This window comes from Triturus cristatus, chromosome 2_2 (assembly GCF_964204655.1).
Source record: "Triturus cristatus chromosome 2_2, aTriCri1.1, whole genome shotgun sequence".
Classification (NCBI taxonomy): domain Eukaryota; kingdom Metazoa; phylum Chordata; class Amphibia; order Caudata; family Salamandridae; genus Triturus; species Triturus cristatus.
Window position 1 is genome coordinate 103,146,806 of NC_140582.1, and position 23,208 is coordinate 103,170,013.

General features: G+C 49.1%; 1 protein-coding gene across 1 annotated transcript in view; it reads right to left on the bottom strand.

The window, feature by feature from the left end:
- Positions 1–23,208, bottom strand: part of RNF38 (ring finger protein 38) — a 655,055-nt gene that overhangs the window by 45,451 nt on the left and 586,396 nt on the right. The window contains exon 11 of the mRNA XM_085641112.1: positions 16,554–16,653. Coding sequence (XP_085497238.1) covers positions 16,554–16,653 — 100 coding nt within the window. The remainder of the gene's footprint in view (positions 1–16,553; positions 16,654–23,208) is intronic.

The window sequence follows — 23,208 nt, forward strand, 5'->3', positions numbered from 1 at the left end:
TCTTGGACGTTTTGGCGCGGTGCGACGGTCCCTGGAACGAGACCGGCGTGGCGAAATTGGCCTTGGATCCCTCGGAGGCGATTTACTCCTGCGCGGTGGGGAATGCCTGCGGGAGTAGTCCGATCCCGGACTCTGACATGTGCCTGCGCCCACATCTCATAACCAGCGCGGTGACAGTCCGAACCGCTCTGGAGCCTCGGGTGATCCTTCGGGAGATATTTGCACGATGTGCAGTCCCGGAGATGTCTGTTCTCCTGGGGACCTCTCCGCTCCAGTTTTCGCCTTCGACGTCGAATCCCTTGACGTCGACGACGTCTGCGTCACCATCGGCAAGTGTGAGATATGCCGTTCTGGTCTCGACGCCGATCGCGGAGACCTCGACGTCGATCTTCTCTTCTCTGGCACCTGACGTAGGCTAGATGACCACGACGTCGGCCGTGTCTTCGACGTCGACCTCTCTCGACGTCGACTGGGCGACTTTGACGTCGACCTCTCTCGACGTCGACTGGGCGACTTTGGCGTCGACCCCTCTCGACGTCGACTGGGCGACTTTGACGTTGACCTCTCTCGACGTCGACTGGGCGACTTTGACGTCGACCTCTCTCGCCGTCGACTGGGCGACTTTGACGTCGACCTCTCTCGACGTCGACTGGGCGACTTTGACGTCGACCTCTCTCGACGTCGACTGGGCGACTACTTTGACGTCGACCTCTCTCGACGTCGACTGGGGACTTCGCCGTCGACCTTTCTCGACGTCGACTGGGCGACTTCGCCGTCGACCTCTCTCGACGTCGACTGGGCGACTTCTTCGCCGTCGAACTTTCTCGACGTCGACTGGGCGACTTCGACCTCTCTCGACGTCGACTTGGCGACTTCGTCGCCGTCGACCTTTCTCGACGTCGACTGGGCGACTTCGACGTCGACCTCTCTCGACGTCTGCCCTTTTGACGTCGACCTTCTATGTCGCCGAGTGGGGGTAACCATCGATGGCGACCGGCCCACTCGCGGCGGAATGTACGTCGCTGCATCTCTCGACGTCGACCCCCTCGAGGGTGGCGGAGAGTGTCTCGACGTCGACGGAAGCCTCGACGTCGACGGAGACAGTCCAGATGTCACCGGACTAGCAGCCTTCGAGCCCGAAGGACCGCCTCTCGACGCCGACTTACTTTTGCGCGGCGGAGACTCTTGATGGTAGGATTAATCCCTCGACGCCGAAGTTCTCTGCCTTTTCGCCGGCATCCTCGACGTCGACGGCGAACCTCTTGTACTCCTGGTCTTTTTGGAGCCCGAGGAGCTGGTATGTCGCCGTTTCTGTACTTGCGTAGCTGAAGAAGGTGGTCTTGATGAGGAATGCTCGCCTTCACGACGGCTCCGTTCCTTCTCCAGTCTTGCATGCAGTTTAATGCGCTCTCTGTCCCTCAGAGTGCGCTTAGAGAACTTCTGGCAGTGGGGACACTGGTCAGGATCGTGTTTTGTTGGTAAACACACAATACACACCGAGTGTGGATCTGCCAGTGCCATTTTATTGCCATAAGGAGGACATTTCCTAAATAAAGGAGACATTCTGACTGGAAAAAATTTGAAAAATTCACTGGAAACCAGCAGAATTAGCCCTTAAAAGCCAGAAAACGTCGAAAAAAGCTTGAAAAAGCTGTAATTAAAAATTTCAGTCAAAAAACTGAAGAGCTCAAGCTCCAGGATCCTCACAGAAGGAGCCGGAAAAAAGAACTGGCCCAACTGCCACCTGTAGTGCATCATGGGAGCAGGGGGTCACGGGCAGGCCTTAAAGGCACGGTCCCCCTACTCTAATGCCTTAAAGGCAGGGTGTCACTTTTCTTGGTTTCTTGATACTCTACTGCAGCCTACTGGTGAATGCCTACAATTACATGTTGCTTTATGGCAATAAAGCAGTGCTGTGTTATATTTTGCCTGATGCTTCCTTTTTTCCTTACGGGTTACGGGGGCACTACTATGCAAAAATTATGTAATTTACAGCATTGCCATGTTTTGAACATTATTAGGCTGCATTTATATGTTTTCACATATGTATATATATATGTATATATATGTATTTTCTATATGCTCCGGGATCCCGCACATGGGCGGGGATTATTCATAGATTATGACTATTGATGAGTATCCCCTGGATGAGAACTTGTTTGTAAGGCCCTTGATAAACCTTAGTACAATCGGAGATTTAAATAATGACGGTTGATCAGGAAGACATAGAAAAGCCGATTGTGAGAAGTTGGCCTGATGTATGATGTCACTAGTTATAGTGTACACCTTATATCAGTCCAAATACCCTTATGGTGATTGGTTGTAAAGTCAACCTTATAGACCAGCTATCCTAGTGGTAGCATGGACAAGAGCAGTCTTAGGCTAAACTCTGAATGGCATGTGAAGCCAGCTGTGATACCATATATAATCCCTTGAATACCAAATGAAAGGACACCACAACAGATATATATATAAAATAAAGTGTATTTATTCTAAGCAAACCCTCAGCACTCTTTATGAGTTTAGAGGTAAGTACAACACAGTCTTATTAATGCATACAGTAAGTCACACAGGTAAGTAATACAGTTAGGCCCTAGGGGCCACGCAAACCATATACTAAATAAGTGGTATAAGAACCACTGTCACGGAAATAGAATAGGCCTAGGCCTAGGGAATCGCTGGGGCTACACTACACTAGCGTTAGTTAGGGAGTGGGAGGCCCACGGGATTCGTGTGCAGAGTGTAAACACTCACGCGTAATGCGTAAAAGTCAATAGCAATGTTACAGTTTAGAAATAGATAGATTTAGGACACTTCCGGAGTAGCTAGGAAGTTGAGACTTGAAAACTAGACACTAGGATAGTCACTATCCTGATGAGCACCGGAGTACCCAAGTTACCTAGCCCACAGGCTGCGGGTGCATAGGGGTGAAGATGCGTCGTTTTCGTCGTCGACTCCTATGGATGCCTGAAGAAAGGTGCTGACAGGCAGTCAGGAGAGAGTGTCCGGTGGATCCCAAGCCTGGGATCAAGAAGAGAAGAAACCTGCAAGCAGAGGGGACAGAGTCAAGGTCACTAGCCAGTGACCACGTGGAACCAGGAAGGAACCAGGCGATGTCGTGAAGAGTTGCAGGTGAAGGTGAAGCTTGTCGCTGCAGCCAGGAGGACCAGGAAGCGTCGAGGACGACCAGGACCAGGAGGCGAGCTGTCCCACGAAGGCTCTTGCTGTCGGCGGCGTCGAAGTTGGACTAGGACTCACCAAGCCTTGGCAAGCGGAACCCACGAAGAACAAGGGACTTGCTTCTGGTGCAGACCAGGAAGGTCTGGGGTGCTTCTTCTTTGCAGAGAAGCGGGAGCCAGTCTGGAGGAGCCAAACCAGCGCAGAAGATTTCAGGGAGCGTCGTCACAGAGGCCACTAGCCAGCGGGCAAGCAACCGGACAGACGCGGCAAGCAGGAAAATGCTGAAGGGCCCCACGCAGGACTCGTGGAGTGTGGGGGGCTGGTATTCGGTGCAGATGGTGCTTGGGGTTGGGGCTTCTCAATCCCCGGTGCACAACTTCGAGGGTACCTCAGAAGCTGCGCTGTAAGTTACTAGCCACTTTTCCCAGGTAGCCGGTCCCACGTCGCTCGTCGCCTCCACGGATCTCAGCTCTGCTGCAGACGTGGATGAGGGTCGGAGAAGTCTGGAAATCAAGGCTCTGGTCGGGCTCTGCAGTCGGTTCCTCGTCGAACGTTTCACAAAGCAAAGGGTAGTCACTTGATGGTGCCTGTTTGCACAGGGTAGCCACTCCTTGGCTACAAGGGAGATTCTTCAGTCTTCTTCTTTCGTCGAATGTCGAAGGTCCAGAGTTTCTGTTCAGTTTTGCAGGTTCAGGATAATCTAAAGTCTTGAGGACCAACTCCCACTCTTATACTAATCTGGGGGGCTGGGATACCTGCTAGGTCACGCCTTATGGGTGGGACCTGGGAGGGGGTGGTTACACCCACTTCCCTTTGTCCAGTTTCGCGCCAGAGCTGGGGCTGGAGTGCCCCAGCGCCGGTTTGAACTGGACTATGCAAGGAACACCTTGTGTGCCCCAGGCATGTCTCATTCCTTTCAGCCCACCCTGCCCCAATACACTAAAGGCTGTCTGGGGAGGTGCTAGCACCTCCCCAAGCAGGAAACCTATTGTCCAGGCCTCCCTGGCTGGGATCACTCCCAGCAGCAGGAGGTCAGACTTGTGTCTGTGGCAGCAGCATCCATTTTACAGAGAGAGCAGACAGCCTGAGACCCTGAATGGCAGGATCTCAGGCCAACTAAGTCGAAAAACCAGCTAGACACTAGGCAAAAAGTTGGGGGTAACCATAGTCAGATATCCACCTTCCTACACCGATAAGGCCGATAGATAGCCCTTGACCGTGGCCACAGCACAGCCCTGCTGAGCCAAGGAAAGAGCAAACTGAAGCACATCAGAAAGATGGGCTTTTAAAGGGTCAATGGATCTCTCTCCACACCATTTAACAAACTTAGACCACCTATATGAGTAAACAGACTTGGTGGAGTGTCGCCTGTCCGATAAAATAACATCCACCACATCTGGAGGGAGAGAGAAGGAATTCAGGTTGCCCCGTTCAATCTCCAGGCATGAAGGTGTAAGCTCTGGAGGTGGGGGTGTAGAACCTGCCCCTCCGACTGTGAGAGGAGGTCTGCCCTCAGAGTGAGACAGAGCGGGGGGCACGAGGAGAGGTGGAGAAGATCTGTATACCACACCGTTCTTGGCCAATCCGGGGAGACCAAAATAACTTGGGCCCGGTCTTGGCGAATCTTCCTCAGAACCCGAGGAATCAAGGGTAAGGGAGGAAACGCGTAAAGGAGTTGCGAGCCCCAACTCAACTGAAACGCGTCCCCCAACGCCCCCTGCATCGGATACTGGAGACTGCAGAACGACGGGCAGTGCGCGTTCTCGCGGGTGGCGAACAGGTCCACCCGAGGGGTTCCCCACATCCGAAAGACGTAACGAATCACCTCTGGATGGAGCCTCCACTCGTGGTCGGTAGAGAACTGCCGACTGAGACTGTCCGCACGTACGTTCAGCACCCCGGCCAGATGATTTGCCATCAGACAAATCTGATGGTCCTGAGCCCAGGACCAGAGACGCAGAGCCTCTCTGCAGAGACAATGCGAACCCACTCCTCCCTGCTTGTTGACATACCACATCGCGGTAGTGTTGTCCGTCAGGACTTGAACAGACTGACTGCAAAGGGAAGGGAGGAAGGCCTTGAGCGCCAAACAAATCGCCCGCAATTCCAGAAGGTTGATGTGAAGCAACCTTTCCTCTGGAGACCAAAGTCCTTTGATCTCCAGATCCCCCAGATGCGCACCCCACCCTAAAGTGGATGCATCCGTTATCACTGTGGCCACCGATGGAGGTAGATGGAAGGGCTTCCCTTGGGACAGATTGCCCCCCACGCTCCACCAAGATAGATCCACTGCAGCTTCTCTGGAGATCCTGATCGACTCCCTGAGATCTCCGTTGTGCTGATACCACTGCCTGCGGAGGCACCACTGGAGCGCCCTCATGTGCCAGCGTGCATGGTTGACCAACAGAATGCAGGCGGCGAACAGACCAAGCAGGCGAAGGACCTTCAGAACTGGAACAACCGCTCCATTGTGGAATAAAGGGGCCATCTCCTGAATGTCGAGAATTCTTTGAGGTGGAGGAAATGCTCGACACACAGTAGTGCCCCTATGAACAGGTTGCGTTGAGAGGGCACCAGGTGAAATTTGGGCACATTGATCGAAAAACCCAAGTCGAATAACAGCTGAGATGTTACCTGCAGATGATGTTGCACCATCTCTGGGGACTCTGCTTTCAGAAGCCAGTCGTCCAGGTAGGGGAAAACCGGAATCCCCGACCTCCTGAGACGGGCTGCCACCACTGCCATCACATTCGTGAAGACTCGAAGTGCGGTAGTAAGACCAAACGGGAGGACCGCAAACTGGTAATGTTGCGACCCAACCGTAAAACGGAGATACTTCCTGTGCGACTTCAGGATTGGGACATGGAAGTACGTGTCCTGCAAGTCGAGCGACACCATCCAGTCTCCTTGCTGCAACGCTTGAAGAACCTACGCAAGGGTCAGCATCTTGAATTTCTCCTGTTTCAGGTAAAAGTTAAAGAATCTGCCGTCCTTCTTGGGAATCAGGAAATACCGGGAGTAGCATCCCTGACCCCTTTCCTGCTCTGGAACCACCTCTATCGCACCCTTTTGAAGCAAAGCTAGCACCTCCTTCTGCAGAAGAAGTAGATGGTCCTCTGAGCAGTAACCCTGGCAAGGAGGGTAAGGGGGAGGAAACTCCCGAAAGGGAAGGGCGTACCCAGTCTCCACGAGGTTTAAAACCCAAAGGTCAGTTGTAACAGATTTCCAACCTCGCAGAAAGTGGGACACCCGACCCCCCACAGGTCTTACATGATCCAGGATGGGGGATCTAGGGCTGCTTCCCTGAAGCTTTATTGGGAGCAGAGGAGGCAGAAGATGAAGAGGGGTTGCGGCCAGAACCTCTCCGACCGCTTTGTCTCCCTCTATAGGACCTATAGAGGGGATTCTGCTGCTGCTGTTGCTGCTGCTGCTGCTGCTGCGGCTGAGGCTGCCGGAAGGAGCGAAATGAAGACCTCCCAAAACCTCTGAATTTCTTAAGCCCAAATCCTTTAGCAGGAGCCTGCAGACCTAAAGATTTCGCCGTCACCCTGCTCTCTTTAAATCTCTGCAAGGCGGATTCAGCCTTTTCACCAAAAAGTCTCTGTCCGTCAAAAAGCAAATCCACCAATGTGGCCTGAACGTCCGTAGAGAAGCCAGACGAACGAAGCCACACTTGCCTCCTAGTGGCTATAGATGACCCCATTATCCTTGCCACCGAATCAGCCGTATCAAGCCCCGACTGAATCACCTGCCTTGCAGCAGCCTGAGTGTCCGTGACCACTTCCATAAAGGACGCCTTATCACCTTCTGGCAACTTAGGGGCTAAAGATTTCATTGAGTCCATAAGAGCATGAACATAGCGCCCTAGCAAGCAAGTGGCATTAGTGGACTTAAGCGCCATGCTCCCAGAAGAAAAGGTCTTTTTAGCCGCCTGGAATCTGAGGAAAAGCTCCTGAAGCATGCTTCGAGCAGGACGCCTGTACCACCAGACTATCTGGAGAAGGGTGTGAAGATAGAAAACCTGGATCCCCAGGTGCCACCCTATATCTTCTCGCCACCTGCCTGGAGACTGCCGGCGAAGAGAGTGGCTTACGCCAGACGTCCATAACTGGCTCCAAAATAGCCTCATTAAAAGGCAGCAAAGGCTCACTGGTCGAGGTAGGCGAATGTAACACCTCCGTCAGAAGGTTAGGTTTATACTCCGCAGAGGGCAACTGCAAGTACAGCAACTCCGCGGCCTTCTTCATTACAAGATGGTAAGGAGCTAGTTCCTGCGGTGGAGAGGACCTAGAGGAAGAATGCTCCCACTCCGGAGTCGTATCCAGGCCACTAGCCTCTTGAATCCCTTCAAATTCGTCGGAAGATGTATCCACCTCAACTTCTTCCACCTCCACTCCATAATGCTCCTCTTCCAAGACCCTCTGGGCCTCTCTCCTTGAACGGATCAGAGGAGCCGGCATCGGAGGCGCAGTACGCGGAGTCGGTGGAACCGAACGTGGAGCCGGAGGTGTCGGGGTCGGCGGCGCCGGACTTCGGAGGTGCCGGACGCGGCGCCGAAGGAGTCGGCAACGGCGTCGAGGAAGGCTCCGAAGGAGGTCGATCCAATCGAAGTCGAGATGGATCCCCAGACGGCGCCGGAAACTGCCACGAAGGCGCCATCGGCAGAAAGGGCATAAACGGGGCCTAAGCATAATGCTGCGGCACTCCCAGAGTATATGCCATAGGACCCACGGGACCAGTAGGTGCGCAGGATGGGAAGGCAGCCTGTTGGAAAATCCCATACATCGCATTTAAAAAATGTGTCGAATCCGCACCCGGAGTCGGGAACTGCGGATAAGGGAATAATCCTGGTACCGGAGCCGCAGTGTCCTCAACAGGCGCCGCAGGATCATCCGGCTCTGGAGAAGGCTCTTTTTCCTGTTCTTGCTCGGCCTCAGATGCCGAAGACTCCACTGGAACCGGTGACTGCGCCGGGGACCGCTTCGGCGAAGGAGATCCCCCTGGAGACTTAGATGGAGAAGGAGACACATCCTTACTTCGACGTCGAGGCGAAGTCGATCTCGACGCCTTGCTCTTCGAAGACCGGCGCCGAGAGGAATGCTTCCTCTTCTTATGATGTTTCTTCGACTTCGAAGAATGCGAAGTCGACGACTCCGGTCTCGATCTCTCCTTCTTCCTACCTCTCTTCTCCTTCTTAGCCTTGGCCATTAAGAGCTTCGCCTCCCTTTCTTTCAAGGCCTTGGGATTCATCCTTCTGCAGCTAGAACAATCTTCCACGTCGTGGTCAGATGAAAGGCACCACAAACAATCTTCATGGGGGTCTGTCATTGACATGTGGCCCCCACATTCCCTACAGGGTTTAAACCCGACTTCCTAGCCGAAGACATGACAATTTTCTCCAACAGTAACACACTACACGACTACAAAGTAGCAGGAGAGTGCTGGAAAACTGTTGCGCGTTGACGGCGCGGAAAAAAGGGAACTGACGTCATCACGCCGACGTGGCTCTCTTATGGCTCCGGTGACGTCATACGGAGTCGCGAGCGGAGCCGATGCATTATGACGTCGTCCACGTCGGTGTAGAGAGCTGGGGAAAAAAGTTCTGTGGAATGCTGGCGCAGGGGATATTCACAAGGTGAGGAATCCACTGGCAGATGTATCCATCAGAACAAATAGGCCTTAAGCTCATCTCGAAAACGGGGAATGATTCAAGCATGTGAATCTATTAAAGCTGAAATAATGGAGTAAACTGGAGCTTCTGGAAATCTTATCAATGCACACAGACTTCATAGCCCCTGTTTCAGTACCTTTTCCAAATTTCCTCATCAGCATGATAACCTAAGAGGAAAGTTACACCTCAGCCCTCAGGATGGGCCAGTGCTCGAAGAGGTAAGCTTCAAAGGCCTGCCGCCTTTTTAATGCAACCCCCAGCCTCTGCTGCTAACAGCACATGGCAGCCCCTGGTTTATAACCCCACTTTGTGGGGGAAAACCGGCCAGAATAAAAATCGAAAGAATAGGAGGTGTGCCCACCTCTGCCAACCACACCCTTATGGTGGAAGAGACGAGGTGAAAGCACAACTTTAATTCCCCGATGTCTTGACGATGGGGCGACTCCTCCAATCAGGAAAAGGTCTATGTCCCCCCTCCAACAGGAGGGTGGCATAATAGACGGTGTAGTCACCCCAGGTAAGGTGCCCATTGGCCCTACCTGCTCCTCCCCTAATACTGCTCCTAAATTTAGTATTAAGGTGACTCCCCCAGACCCAGAAACTAGATCGGCGATGACCTAAGAAGAGAGAAGACCATGCAGAGAAGACTAAAGACGACTGCCCTGGCCCCAGCCATACCGGTCGGTCTCCAGCTTCTGCAAACCTGCAACCTGTCCTGCAGCCAGCAACCTCTGAAACCCTTGGAAGGACTGCTACCTTTGAAAAAGACTAAAATCTCCTGTGGACAACGGACCTGTCCTCAAGGAATCTACTCCAAGGACTTCGAATCCGTGTCTCCAGCCCACTCTGCACCTGACGGCCACGGCCAGAGTCTGAGTGGCTCACCTTTGCAGTGAAGTCTCCCCGTTGATCCTGATCTCGTGCCCAGCATTGGCTGACCTCTCCTACCCTCCACAATGGCGCCTGAAGTGTGAATCAAGTGGCTTCCCCCGACGGCATCTGGCAATAAAACTCAGACATCCAAAGACACCGCAGCATCCGAAGTCCCTGGACCTTGGTGAGCTGAACCGAAGGTGTCCCTACCACTTCCTACTTACCTGTGCTGTCGTTGGTTTTCCTTGTGCAACCTCCGGTGACACCCCTTCAGCCTCTTTATCAAAAGAAGAATTGCCATTTAAAAGCATTGGGCACCCTGCGTCGAAATTAAACCCTGCACCTGGCTGCCCCTGTGCTGCTGGTGGTGTATGTTTGGTGATGCTTTGTGGCCACCCCATGCTCAACCTAACCCCCAAAGCTTGGCCCCTGCAACCATTTTATTTACCTGCAAGCAGTGTGGCTCCAGGCAGCCCCTGTCTCCATTGGAAAGCATTGGGTCGAACTCTGATTTTGACATCTGCACCCGGCTGCCCCGATGCTGGTGGTGGTGCAGTTTTAGTACTCACCTGACTCCTGGTCCTTGCAGACCTTTGGCTCCAAAGACTGAGATTACCTTGGTCTTAAAGTAAAATACAAAGTGTATTTTTCTAAAATTGGTCTGGATCTCCTTCTTGACTCGTGTGTCCATTATTGACCATTTTTGTTCAATAAATGTCTTAACTCCTATGTGTTAGGCCTAAGGCTGCTCGCCCACACTACCACTAATAGCACTTTGGGTTTAACATTGAGCCCTGTATACTTTTGGGGATCCCCTGGACTCCGTGCACAGTATTATCACCTTGTGGCAATATCCTCTTCAGATGCAAAAACAACAGTTGATGGACAGAATGCAGAACAATGTCATACATTCACCCCAGTACAGAGATCTGGGCCTAAATCCATAGTTTATTTGCTCACCATGCCATTCCAGTTTGAACCCAGCCATATGCAAATCAGTCTTGACCCTGTGCCTCATGGGAACAGTCCAGCCCGAACTGCCAAGCCAGGTCCTCCCTGGACTGGAACCAAGCATCCTAGGAACGGTTTCGGGGTTTCACCCCTCTTCAGCCAGGATAGCTTGATTCCAGTGGCATGGAGAGCACGGGACTCACGTCTGAGCATACCCGTCCCACTCGGGGTGACAAAGGCAAAAACAACAGTTGATGGACAGAATGCAGAACAATATCATACATTCACCCCAGTACAGTGATCTGGGCCTAAATCCATCGTTTTTTTGCTCACCGTGCCTTTCCAGTTTGAACCCAGCCATATGCAAATCAGTCTTGACCCTGTGCCTCATGGGAACAGTCCAGCCCGAACTGCCAAGCCAAGTCCCTCCCTGGACTGGAAACAAGCATCCTAGGACCGGTTTCGAGGTTTCACCCCTCTTCAGCCAGAATAGCTTGATTCTGAATATTGTACAGCATGGTTACTTGCTGAGGTAGAAGTCTCCCCCTCCGCAAGTACCCACACAGTTGCAGCACCTTCCTCAAATTCAAAATTGGCTTTTACTGGACAAAGTAGCTGGCCCACAAGGTTCTACAGGTCAGACCAAGAGCACACTCTACTAGAGGGAAAGCTTCTACGGTTGCTCTCCTTCGCAACGTTCCCATATCTGAAATTTGTAAAGCAGCCACACGGCGCTCTATACATACCTTTACACGCCATTAGTGCCTAGATTCAGACGCACATACCGATGCCCAGGTGGGGCAGGCTTCTTTGAGGAATTTATTTGCATAACTGCTATTCGAATGTGATTTTACTTCATGTTCTAGATCTTTTATTGCTCGTCAGCGAGACTTTGGGTATGGGCTTGCTACTCTATTCATAGATTAGGACTATTGAGGAGTATCCCCTGGATGAGAAGGATTAGTTACTTACCTGTAATCCTAGTTCTCATCCAGGGGTATACTCATCAAAGTCATAAGCGACCCACCCACCTCCCCGGACGAGCATTCTCCTCAGTTATTGTTTATTGATTGCAGATCTACACAGGTGCGTGTGCACCGTCAAAAAGAACTGACCTAACTGTCACCTGTGGTGCATCATGGGAGCAAGGAATCTCCTGCAGGTCTTAAAGGCACGGTCCCCATACTCTAATGCCTTAAAGGCAAGGTGTCAGTTTTCTTGATACTCTACTGCAGCCTACAGGAAAATGCCTGCAATTACAAGTTTGCTTTGTGGCAATAAAGCATTGTTGTGTGACAATTGGGCTTAGTGCTTCCTTTTTTTCCTTATGGGTTAGGGGTACTACATTGCAAACCTACATATGCATATATATGTATGTATATATATATATATTTTCTATATGCTCCGGGATCCCGCACGAGGGCGGGGATTATTTTTCCAAACCTGTTCGACCTCGGTCTGGACTCCGCAGAGGCAAGCGTGTGTCCTTCGGAGGAGAGGTTATCATCCATGTTTCAGAAATGCCACACTCTTCTCGACACTGCATTTCCCACAGCCAGGCAAGTGTCTTCACTACTGGGGTTGATGGCTTCGTGCATTTACATTGTTCCCAATGCACGCCTTCACATGCGGCCTCTACAACAAGCACTCGAAGATCAATGGTCGCAGAGGTCAGGTCGCTGGGAAGATCTTGTCTCTCTCCACCAAGCGGCCAGGGACTCCATCAGATGGTGGATGAAACGCTCTCATCTGCTGCAAGGAGTTCCTTTCCATCAGACGCCTCCAACACGGACAGTGGTCACAGATGCCTCAATGCAGGGCTGGGGTGCTCATATGGGCCAGCTTCAAGTACAAGGTCTCTGCTCCAATACAGAAAGAAGTTATCACAAACTTCTTGGAGCTACGAGCAGTCCATCTGGCTCTCAAATCCCTGTATTCGTCTCTTCAAACCAGCCACACTCAGATTCAGACAGACAACACAACAACTATGTTCTATCTGAACAAGCAAGGAGGCACCAAGTCACGAGTCCTGTCTCTGGAAGCTCAGTCCATTTGGCGGTGGCTGCTAGCGAGAGGCCTTTCAATCATCGCAGTCCATCTGCCAGGAACCCTGAACGTGCAGGCAGACGGCCTTCCAGGCCTTTACATCATCAGGAGTGAGAAATGTGGCCATAGCTGGCTCCAACAGTCCTGGCACCAAAGGAAGTAATGGCCTGGGAGCTGTTCGATGATGTAAGGTATCAAGAAAGCCTGGGTCTTTTAGATGGTGACTTCGACGTCAACGGCGAATCTCCTGGAACCTTGGTCTTTCTGGGATCAGGAGAGGTGGAATGTCGCTGTTTTTGATGTCGTTTGGCTGAAGAGGGTGTTTTGAAGGATGTATGGTCACCTTCATGACGGCTTCTTTCCTTCTCCAGCTGTGCATGTAGTTTTATGCGCTCTCTATAGCGTAGAGTGCGCCTGGAAAATTTCTGGCAGTGGGGGCACTGGTCAGGATTGTGTGAAGGTGGAAAACACACAATACACACAGAGTGTGGATCTGCCAGTGCCATCTTATTACCACAGGAAGGGCATTTACTAAATAAAGCAGGCATTCTGACTGGAAGAAATTAGAATTATACTAACAACCCAGCAGAATAAGCTTTCAGAAGTTAGAAAATGTCGAATTTTCTGAGAAAATCTGAAGAAAAAAAACTTTCAGTCAAAAAACTGAAGAGCTCAAGCTCCAGGATCCTCATAGAAGGAGCCGGAAAATAGAACTGACCTAACTGTCACCTGTGGTGCATCAGGGGAGCAAGGGATCTCCTGCAGGTCTTAAAGGCACGGTCCCCCTACTCTAATGCCTTAAAGGCAAGGTATCAGTTTTCTTTGTTTTCTTGATACTCTACTGCAGCCTACAGGCAAATGCCTGCAATTACAAGTTTGCATTATGGCAATAAAGCATTGTTGTGTAACAATTGGCTTAGTGCTTTCTTTTTTCCTTATGGGTTAGGGATACTACAATGCAAACCTATGTAATTTTCAGCATTTTTGCCATGTTTGAAACATTTTAGGCTGCATGTATATGTTTTTCACATATATGTATATATATGTATTTTCTATATGCTCCGGGATCCCGCACGTGGGCGGGGATTATTCATAGATTATGACTATTGAGGAGTATCCCCTGGATGAGAACCTTAATTTAATAATAGGGAAAACACCATTACTCAGAAGTCACCCATTTACCTGGTCTTTATGGATTTGACCTCAGCCTTCGAATATGTAAATCCATCACGGCTGTGGTCAACCCTATTAGACTATGGGTTAGACAAGGCCCTGGTACACTTCTTAACACACCTACACAAGGATCTCAGAGCTCCAGTCAGGATTAACAGTGGGGGTGAGGTCTCTAACGACGTCAGGGTTGGCAGAGGGGTCAGAAGGGATGTGTCTTGGCCCCCTTACTTTTTATCATGTATATCAATAACTTACACAAAATCTTGATTGAGTTAACCAATGATGTCCCCAGAGTTAATGGTAATATACTCCCCACACAATTATACGCCGATGACTCGGTTTTAACGGGCCGCACACCTAATGCCCTATGTCTTTTAGTACAGCATTTTGTTGATTTTATGGCCACTAACTAATTTAAAAAAATCTTTTATAGTGGCTTGTGGACCAAGGAAGCGTCTTTTAAACTCTATTTCCGCGGGCAACCAGAGTTTACAACGCATTAGCACTTTCCCCTATTTGGGGTCTGTTTCGCTGCTAACGGTTCCTGGTCTGAGCACATGGCCTTTTGCAGGAACAAGTTTACCAAAGTCATTAACTCGGTTCTCGCCCTTCCACAACCAAGGATGACAGGGGCCGTTCAAGTAATTAAAATTATTTTTATATTTCAGTGCATCCCTACAGCAACTTATGGCACGGACGTCTGGGGCATTTTGTAGGTGCTGCAGTACCCAGCGTGAGGAAAACAGGTTTTGCCAGAAAGATGTGGGTGTCCCAATCTCCACGTCACAATATGTTTGCCATAGTGAATTGAATCTTCATTACATCGAAGATTATATAGGCACGGCCTGCCTTATTCTGGCTAGCCATTTGGAAAAATCAAGCGGCAACTCTCACACGGGAGATTATAGGAGACTCCCTTACTTGTGAAAAGGGAATGGACATGCCGTGGCTAGCAGAGGTGCGCTCAAGCCTAAGCAGGGTTAATTAGGAATATATTTTCACAAGTCCAAATGAGGTAGACACTGTTAGCTAAAGAGATGTACGCACAGCACTTTACACATTACAGCAAGGTAAGACTAGACAGGGAGTCGAAGAAACCAACTGTAGCTGCTTTCCTGTCGATTGAGAACACCTCTTATCAGCTGGCTAGCTATCTTACAAAACCCATTGGCCGGTGGGAGAGGGGACTCCTCTTTCGCTTAAAAGCGGGCACCGGGAACCTATTCCTCTGTTTCCCTCTCGGCTTCCACGTCAACTTCGACCTTTTGCCATGCCTGGGTGAGCAATCTACACTACATTTTCTATTGTTTTGTAAGTTTTATATTAAGTATGCTAAATGGCTCCCAATACCCCATTTTTTTCATCTCGAAACCCCATATAGATCTATTCTCCTTCTGGAAGATCATGAATTGGCCTTCCGAGTAGGTGCCTTTCTGAAAATTGCTGTGGGAGCCCGCAAAACTATGTGCACTTTATGAATAATGTTTTAACTTACCGGATTGTAAATATCCTATTATGATGCAATTGTTTATTTTTTATGTGCTGAAATGCGATTTGTGCTTTTATGGATATGTATCTATCTGAATAAAGAATTGAATTGATTGAATTACAATTCCAAAATGGTGCAGACAAGACCCAAACGGTTTCAATCCCTCACATAAATTCTCAAAGAAAAGAGAGGATGAATTTGCTAAGATACCCGTGCAGATGCATGTGGACTGCCTCATTCTGAATAAGAATAAGGCAGGTTTTTGTAGACTGGGCTGTTGAGAAATCCAGATTGAAGACTTGGTTTAACATATTTTATTTACTCTTGTGTATTCATGGACCCATGAACTGTATAATGTCTTCCAACTACTAGTTTAAATTACAAAGTTAATTTAGAAGGCATGAAGACTGGAGGTCCCATTTTCCCTGAAGGGAGGGATCGTGCTAAAATAGCAAGTCCGATCATGGGTGTGAAACTGGATGACATTATCTCCTTGTTGAATGGCTCTTCTAAAGGCAACCTAAAAAACTACCAGTTATTCAAAATTGGTTAGACAAGGCGATGGCTAATTTATCTAGAAAAGCTCATACAATTCTCTAACAAGATACATCGGCTTCTGCTCTTAACAAGAATTCTTAAAACCCTGCTTTAATGTCCCATAGCGGTGTTTAGGAAAGTAATAGACTATACGAAAAATTATCTTTAACATTTCAGTCGTCTAGAACCCTTGGATCTAGCAATAAAGCTTTTAATGGCTCCTCTGTCAGCTGACAGGTGCCTGGTTCTCTGTATAAAGTTAAGCTGCACCAAATCTCAAGACCCATCCTGCCAAAAATAAGATATAGTCCTTTTAATAAACTATAATCCTTTATGCAAAAAAATGGGGCTTAAAGCACAAAAACCCAAGAGCAACACGAATAAGACAAACTGGAAAATATGGTTTATTAAGTTAGAATAAATTGTCCTTCATGAAAAAATAACACTCATGCGTGGTGTCTTGACTTTTGCATACCAGTTTAACATTTTGTCAGTGTGTACTAAAAAGAAAAAACTATGTCAAGATATTGCAAATAAAGCTAAAAAAAGCCCTCTACAGTGTGGAGAAATTACCATTTATGTAATAAAGGGTTTCATTAACAGTATCAAATTGCGTTCTTTTTTAGTTTTTACCTTTAGCCATTTGTCAACACACTTGGCATGGAACTCGTGGTTGCAGGGAAGGACTCGAAGTAGTTGCCTCGACTCAAAATCACACATACACACAACGCATCTGAAATTAAACAGCACATATTCAGCCAAGGAGAATGATGACAATGTTTAATTAACTCTTAACTACAGTTTACCAAATTCATCAAACTGCTCAAAGGTAACGTCAGCAGTCAATTTAACAGGGAATGTCACCATCTATACAGCACTCTCCTCCAACATCATCTGAAAGGTTTAAACCTGCAACGGAGTCCAGAGATCCACATTACCTTACCTTAGTACCACTTGCAAGACTTGTACCACAAACAAAGCTGCCTGTCCAAACAGCAGTGGGATACTGCTTACAAGTGAGAGACTACCTCACCTGAGTCAAAGGAGAGCCACTGGTTCGTCACTAAGATGAGGGGTTGAACTAGCAATGAAAATGCGTGGTCCCAGGGGGCTTTAGAAGCAAACAAAATACTAAAAAGCAGAGTGTGACCGGACAATTAAAAGACAAGTAGTATGAAAACACACCCAATCAAATCAGACAGTCATATTTAAATATCCATTACACAGCTTTACCACTGTACCTGGGTAGAGTGGTGGCACTCCTTTACCACTCCTCCATACCACTACCTTCAGATGCGTTTTAGGAATTAAGATGGTCAGTGATCTCAGATGACCTGTGTCACAAGTCACAACTCTGGATCTCTCCAGTCAAGCATACGGTGTTCCTGTTAAACTGCTCCGTTAGCCTTCTCTTTAATTCCATTATCTCACATCTTTTGTTTGGAGTCAGAAGAACAAGTTACTTACCTTCGGTAACGATGTATCTGTAAGAAACATTAGTTAGTTAGATTCCTCACCTTAGAATATCCCCAGGCGTCCGGCTGGATCCGGAAAGATTTTTGTAGCAATACCCCTTGCGCGTCCGCTAGGCGTCGTCTGCGGCTCCGCGTCCGTCGTTGGCGTCGTGCGCGGGAATGACGTAGTCGGAGTACTTAGACGCCGCCCTCGCGCGCTGACGTCAGTTCTTGTACATAGCTTTCCGCGCCAGGAACGCAGAGCCATGCAAGAGACCGACACTGGTGCAAAAAAATCTAGGGCCCTGAAAAGGATAGCCTTAACCCTAGATGTCAGTTCGCAGAACGGGGAGGATGGGTGGGTCGGTGAGGAATCTAACTAACCAATGTTTCTTACAGATACATCGTTACCGAAGGTAAGTAACTTGTTCATTTGAAAGAAACACGTTAGTTAGATTCCTCACCTTAGAATAGATACCCCAGCAATACCAATCCCGGTGGTGGGTCTGCGAACCAAGATCACACCAGAAAGTCCTGGAGAACAGAACGGCCAAAGTAGCCATCTCTCCGGACTTGGCTGTCCAGGCAATAGTGCTTGGCAAACGTGTGCAGTGAAGCCCAAGTCGCTGCCTGACAGATGTCCTGCAAGGGAACTCCCCGGCCCAGGGCAGTAGTCGCCGCTGTGGCCCGGGTGGAATGGGCCCTCAACCCAACAGGAGGGTCCTTTTTTGCCAAGGAGTAACAAAGTTTAATACACAACACGTCCCACCGAGAGATGGTCTGTTTGTGTACCGCTTTCCCCTTCTTAGCTCCTACGTATCCAACAAAAAGTTGGTTGTCCACCCGGAACTGTTTGGTGCGGTCCAAATAAAACGACAGCGCCCGTTTTGGGTCCAGACGGTGGAGCCTCTCTTCCTCTTTTGAAGGATGCGGAGGCGGAAAGAAGGTGGGCAACGTGACAGATTGCCAGATGTGAAAGGGGGTCACCACTTTTGGTAGAAAAGAAGAACGAGTCCGGAGGACAACCTTGTCCGGATGAACAGAAAGAAAGGGAGGCTTAGATGACAGAGCCTGGAGCTCACTCACCCGTCTAGCCGAGGTGATAGCTACCAGGAAAGCAGGTTTCAGTGTAAGAAGACGAATGGGACAATTGTGAAGAGGCTCAAAAGGAGCGCACATCAGAAAGGTCAGAACAAGATTCAAGTCCCACTGAGGCATTACGAAGGGGACAGGAGGGAACATGTGAGTAATGCCTTTGAGAAAACGGGAAACAACAGGGGACTTGAAAAGAGAAGGCTGATCAGGAAGCCGTAAGAAGGCAGAGATAGCAGCAAGATAACCTTTCAAGGTGCCCAAAGCAGAGCCCTGCTGGGCCAAAGAAATAAGAAAGAGGAGAACCTCAGAAAGAGGGGCGGAAAGGGGATCCACAGCCTTTGCTGTGCACCATGCCACAAATGTGTTCCACCGGCAGGCGTATACCGTCTTTGTGGAGGGACGCCTGGCTGCCAGAATGACATCACAGACTTCAGGAGGCAAGTCAAATGGCATCAACTGCCGCCGCTCAATCTCCACGCATGGAGGTGGAGGCTGGACAGGTTCGGGTGGAGGACCGTCCCCTGCTGCTGCGACAGAAGGTCCTCCTGAAGAGGCAGTCGTATCGGGGGATCGATTGACATACTGAGTAGCTCGGGATACCAGAATCTTCGTGCCCAATCCGGAGCCACTAAGATAACTTGGGCCCAGTCGCGCCTGATCTTCTTCAGCACTCTGGGCAGAAGTGGTATAGGCGGAAAGGCGTACAACAGACTGCAACTCCACTCGCGACGAAAAGCGTCTCCGAGCGAGTGCTGCCTTGGAAATTCCAACGCGCAGAACTGCTGACATTGCGCGTTCTCTTCGGTGGCGAATAGATCTAACCAAGGCTCTCCTCACTGCCGAAAGAGACCTTGCGCCACGTCCGAGTTCAGATGCCATTCGTGATCCATCATGCACCGGCGGCTGAGTTCGTCTGCTCTGGCGTTCAGAGAGCCCGCCAGATGTTGAACCACCAGGGTGATGCCCTGGTGTTCCAGCCATGTCCAAAGGCGCAGAGCCTCTTGACAAAGGGCCCACGACCCCACCCCGCCCTGTTTGTTGCAATACCACATGGCGGTGGTGTTGTCTGTGAACACCGGCACATAGCTGCTTGACAGATGCCCATGACTGGGACTCCTCTAACTAACATGGTGGTCGCAGCAGTAGGCCTAGTGGAGTGAGCTCTTAAGCCCTTAGGGGCTTTTTTTTGGCCACGGAGTAGGAGATCTTAATACAGAAGGAGTATCCATTGAGAGATGGTACACCTTTGAATTGCCTTCCCTTTCTTTGCCCCACATATCATACGAACAGTTGATCGTCCACCTTGAATTCTTTGATACGATCAATATCTATATCAATATGGAAAGATAACACTCTTTTTGGATCCAGACTGTGGAGTCGGTCCTCTTCTTTAGAAGAATGAGGCAGGGAAAAAAAGGGTAGGATGAGTGATGCTTTGCCCAACGTGAAAGGGTGTGGCCACTTTTGGCAAAAAGAAAGCCCGGGTTCTAATAACCAGGTTATCTGGGAAAAAGGAAGTATACATGGGGTTAACGGAAAGTGGGTGCAATTTGCTAACCCTCCTGGCAGATATTATCGCCACAACGAAGACAATTTTCATAGTTAGGAGTTGCAGAGGGCAACTGTGCATCGGCTCAAAAGGCAAACACATAAGAAAGGTGAGAAACAGGGAAGATAGATCCGGCAACCAATAAAAAGCGGAAATGGCAGACAGATAACCTTTTACTATGTCCAAAGCAAAGCCCTGCCGGAGCAGAGAAAATACGAAAAGGAGAACTTCAGATAAGAGCGCAGAAAGAGGGTCACTGTTTTTAATGTACACACAGCCACAAACGTGTCCCATTGGTAGACGCAGATGGTTTTAGTACAAGAATGCCTGGTTGCCAGAATTACATCCCTTCCTTCGGGAAGGAGATCCAACACCCCCAACTGTTGCCACTCAATCTCTAGGCATGAAGATGGAGAGTGGACAGGTTGGGGTTAAATACCCTGCCATGTTGCTCCTTCCAAATGGGCAACATGACTAGAGGACAGACGCTCATGTTCAGGACTCTGAAATAGCATACTCTCCCATGCCCAGTCCGGAGCCACTAAAATGACTTGGACTATGTCGTTCTTGATCTTCTTGAGAACTCTGGACAGAAGTAGTTTTGGCAGAAAACTGCACAGGAGCCCTGAGCTTCTCTAACTAATAAGTTTCCAAGCACTAACCACCTTGTAAACTCCAGCACACAAAATGTGCTGACATTGCGTGTTCTCTACAGTTGCGAATAGATCTAACCAAGGATCTCTCCAATCTCGGAGGAAACCTTACACTACCTCCAGATGAAGACGCCATTTGTGATCCGCTAAGCATCGATTGGCTGAGTTTGTCTGCTCTAGTGTTCATAGAAACTGCCAGGTGTTGCACCACCAGGGAAATGCACTGACATTCCAGCCATTTCAAGAGGCAAAGAGCCTCTTGATAAAGAGTGCAAAAGCCCATCCGCCCTGTTTGTTGCAGTATCACATGGCGGGGGGGTAGACCGTGAACACTTGCACCAGCGTTCTCTTGATGGAGGGTAGAAAGGCTTTCATTGTTAATCGAATCGTTCATAGTTCCAGCAGGTAGATGTGAAGCCCGGACTTCGCAATAGACCAGAGTCCTCTGATCTCAACCTCTCCCAGATGGCTGTCCTAGCCCAGGAGTGACACATCTGACACCACTGTGAGCCCCCAGGGTGGGGAAAAGAGAAATGTATGCGGCTGACTCACTTGTGGTCCACGAGCCACCTCTTCAGAACTTTTGCAGTTACCTCCAATATCTGGAACAGGACAGAGAGGGTTCCCCGATAGTGTGCCCACTGGGTCTTCAAGCCCCACTGCAGAGCCCAAATATACCATGTTTTACAAACAGGATGCAAGAGCCGATGACACTCCACAGCCTAAGAGTCAGCCTCATCGAAATCCAAGATAGAGTCTGAAAAATCAGTATCCCTTGGGGTTAATGGTCTTGTACTTCACACATGACATGGAGTTGTGGTCCCTCTCCAGGCATCACAGAAATACTAAGTGGATGTCCGTCACCAACATCTGTCGATGACAGAAGCCACAAGGTTTGAACCCAGTGGGTTTCTTCAGGGACATATCTGAAAAAAGTTGGGAAAAGAAAAGGCACACTAAACTTCAACAAAAAGTCAACAGAAGTCAGTCAGAAAAGAATGAATGGAGCTTGGTTCGGATTTGCGCTGATGGCGCGGAAAAGAAGGAACTGAGGTCAGCGCATTGGGGTAGCTATTGTAAAGGCACTGCACATGTCATTGCCAGCATGGACGACGCCGCACGGAGCAGAACGACGCCACCTACCGGCCTGCAAGGAAACTTTCTAAAAATTGTCTTGATCCGCTCTGACGCCTCGGAATATTGTAAGATAAGGAACCTGTGGCTACAAGCCTTCATCGGACATAAAATAAATTTTCTTTGAAAAAATGCTCCATGATCCTGCACATGGAAAGGCCAATTAATTGCTTATGATTATCAATGGCAATTCCTGGAAAGAGGAAGAAAATGAATTACTTACCTGTAACTACAGTTATCCAGTATTGGTAACTTTCATAGATTCACATGCTTGAATCATTCCCCGTCGTCGAGGTGGGAGTCCCATGGTACAATAGTAAAGCAGTATCTAATAGTATAAGAGGCTATAATGGCATAGCAAAGACATTTTAATAGCCTATGTCCTTTTAAAAAAGGACCAAACTTGAACTATAACTAATCAGGCGGCAGCACCCTCTTAGAACACTCCCAACAGAGGCTGGATCCCTCAGATTTTTTAAGCACAAGTGGAAATAAATAATCCCGGGCTGTACGAGAAGCCTCTTAGGGGAGGTGGGTGGGTCGCATGTAAATCTATGAAAGATACCAATACTGGATAACTGTAGTTAAAGGTAAGTAACTTATTTTCTCATCCAGTATTGGATCTTTCATAGATTCACTTGCTTGAATCAGAATAGCAAGCAGTGTTGTATGAAACGTTTGTACCCTTAGAGGATGGTGGGTAAAAGTAATTTACCTTTGCAGTAGTAGGTTAAATAGAGTTAAAGGATACATAAATACATAAATGCATATAACTGTACACACATATATATTACCTACTAGCAGTCGCCAGTAGGTAGTTATAGTTAGGACCTGTTTTCCACAGGAAATCCGCAACATTCTATTCCCAATAAGTCTGGCGCTGGTTGACGAATCTTCGCGAAAGTTTCCAAACTTTTGGCCAGGTCCGGTCCGCTCCTATCCTGAAAGGTTCGTGGTGATTCGTCAAGCGGGCGCAGAGAAAAAAGGGGGGTCCCAAAACGCGTTTTCCCCATGCAATTTCCCGTAGGACCCGTTGACGCAGCTACAGCCCGAACTGCTGAACGGAATTACACCAAATTTGGCAAGGAGGTAGTCCTCAGTTCAGACTCGTGCCTTTTGCATAAATGGTGTAAATCCGTTCAGTAGTTCCTGAAAATGAGACTAAAAAAGATAGATATATCTATGGCCGAGGAGGATCCGCGCACCCTCCGTGCACCATAAGCGCACCCTCTGCGAACCAAGCGCGCACCCTCCCGATCACGCGCTGAATGCTAATTGGCTGTCAAGTGTGTCTACATTCGAAACCAGGAACTGTTGGCAGCCATTTTGTGCCTCGGTAGAAGCGAGGCTGATTAAGTAAGGGAAATAAGTGTGTGAAAGATGTACAGGGGGCAGGGTAGAAA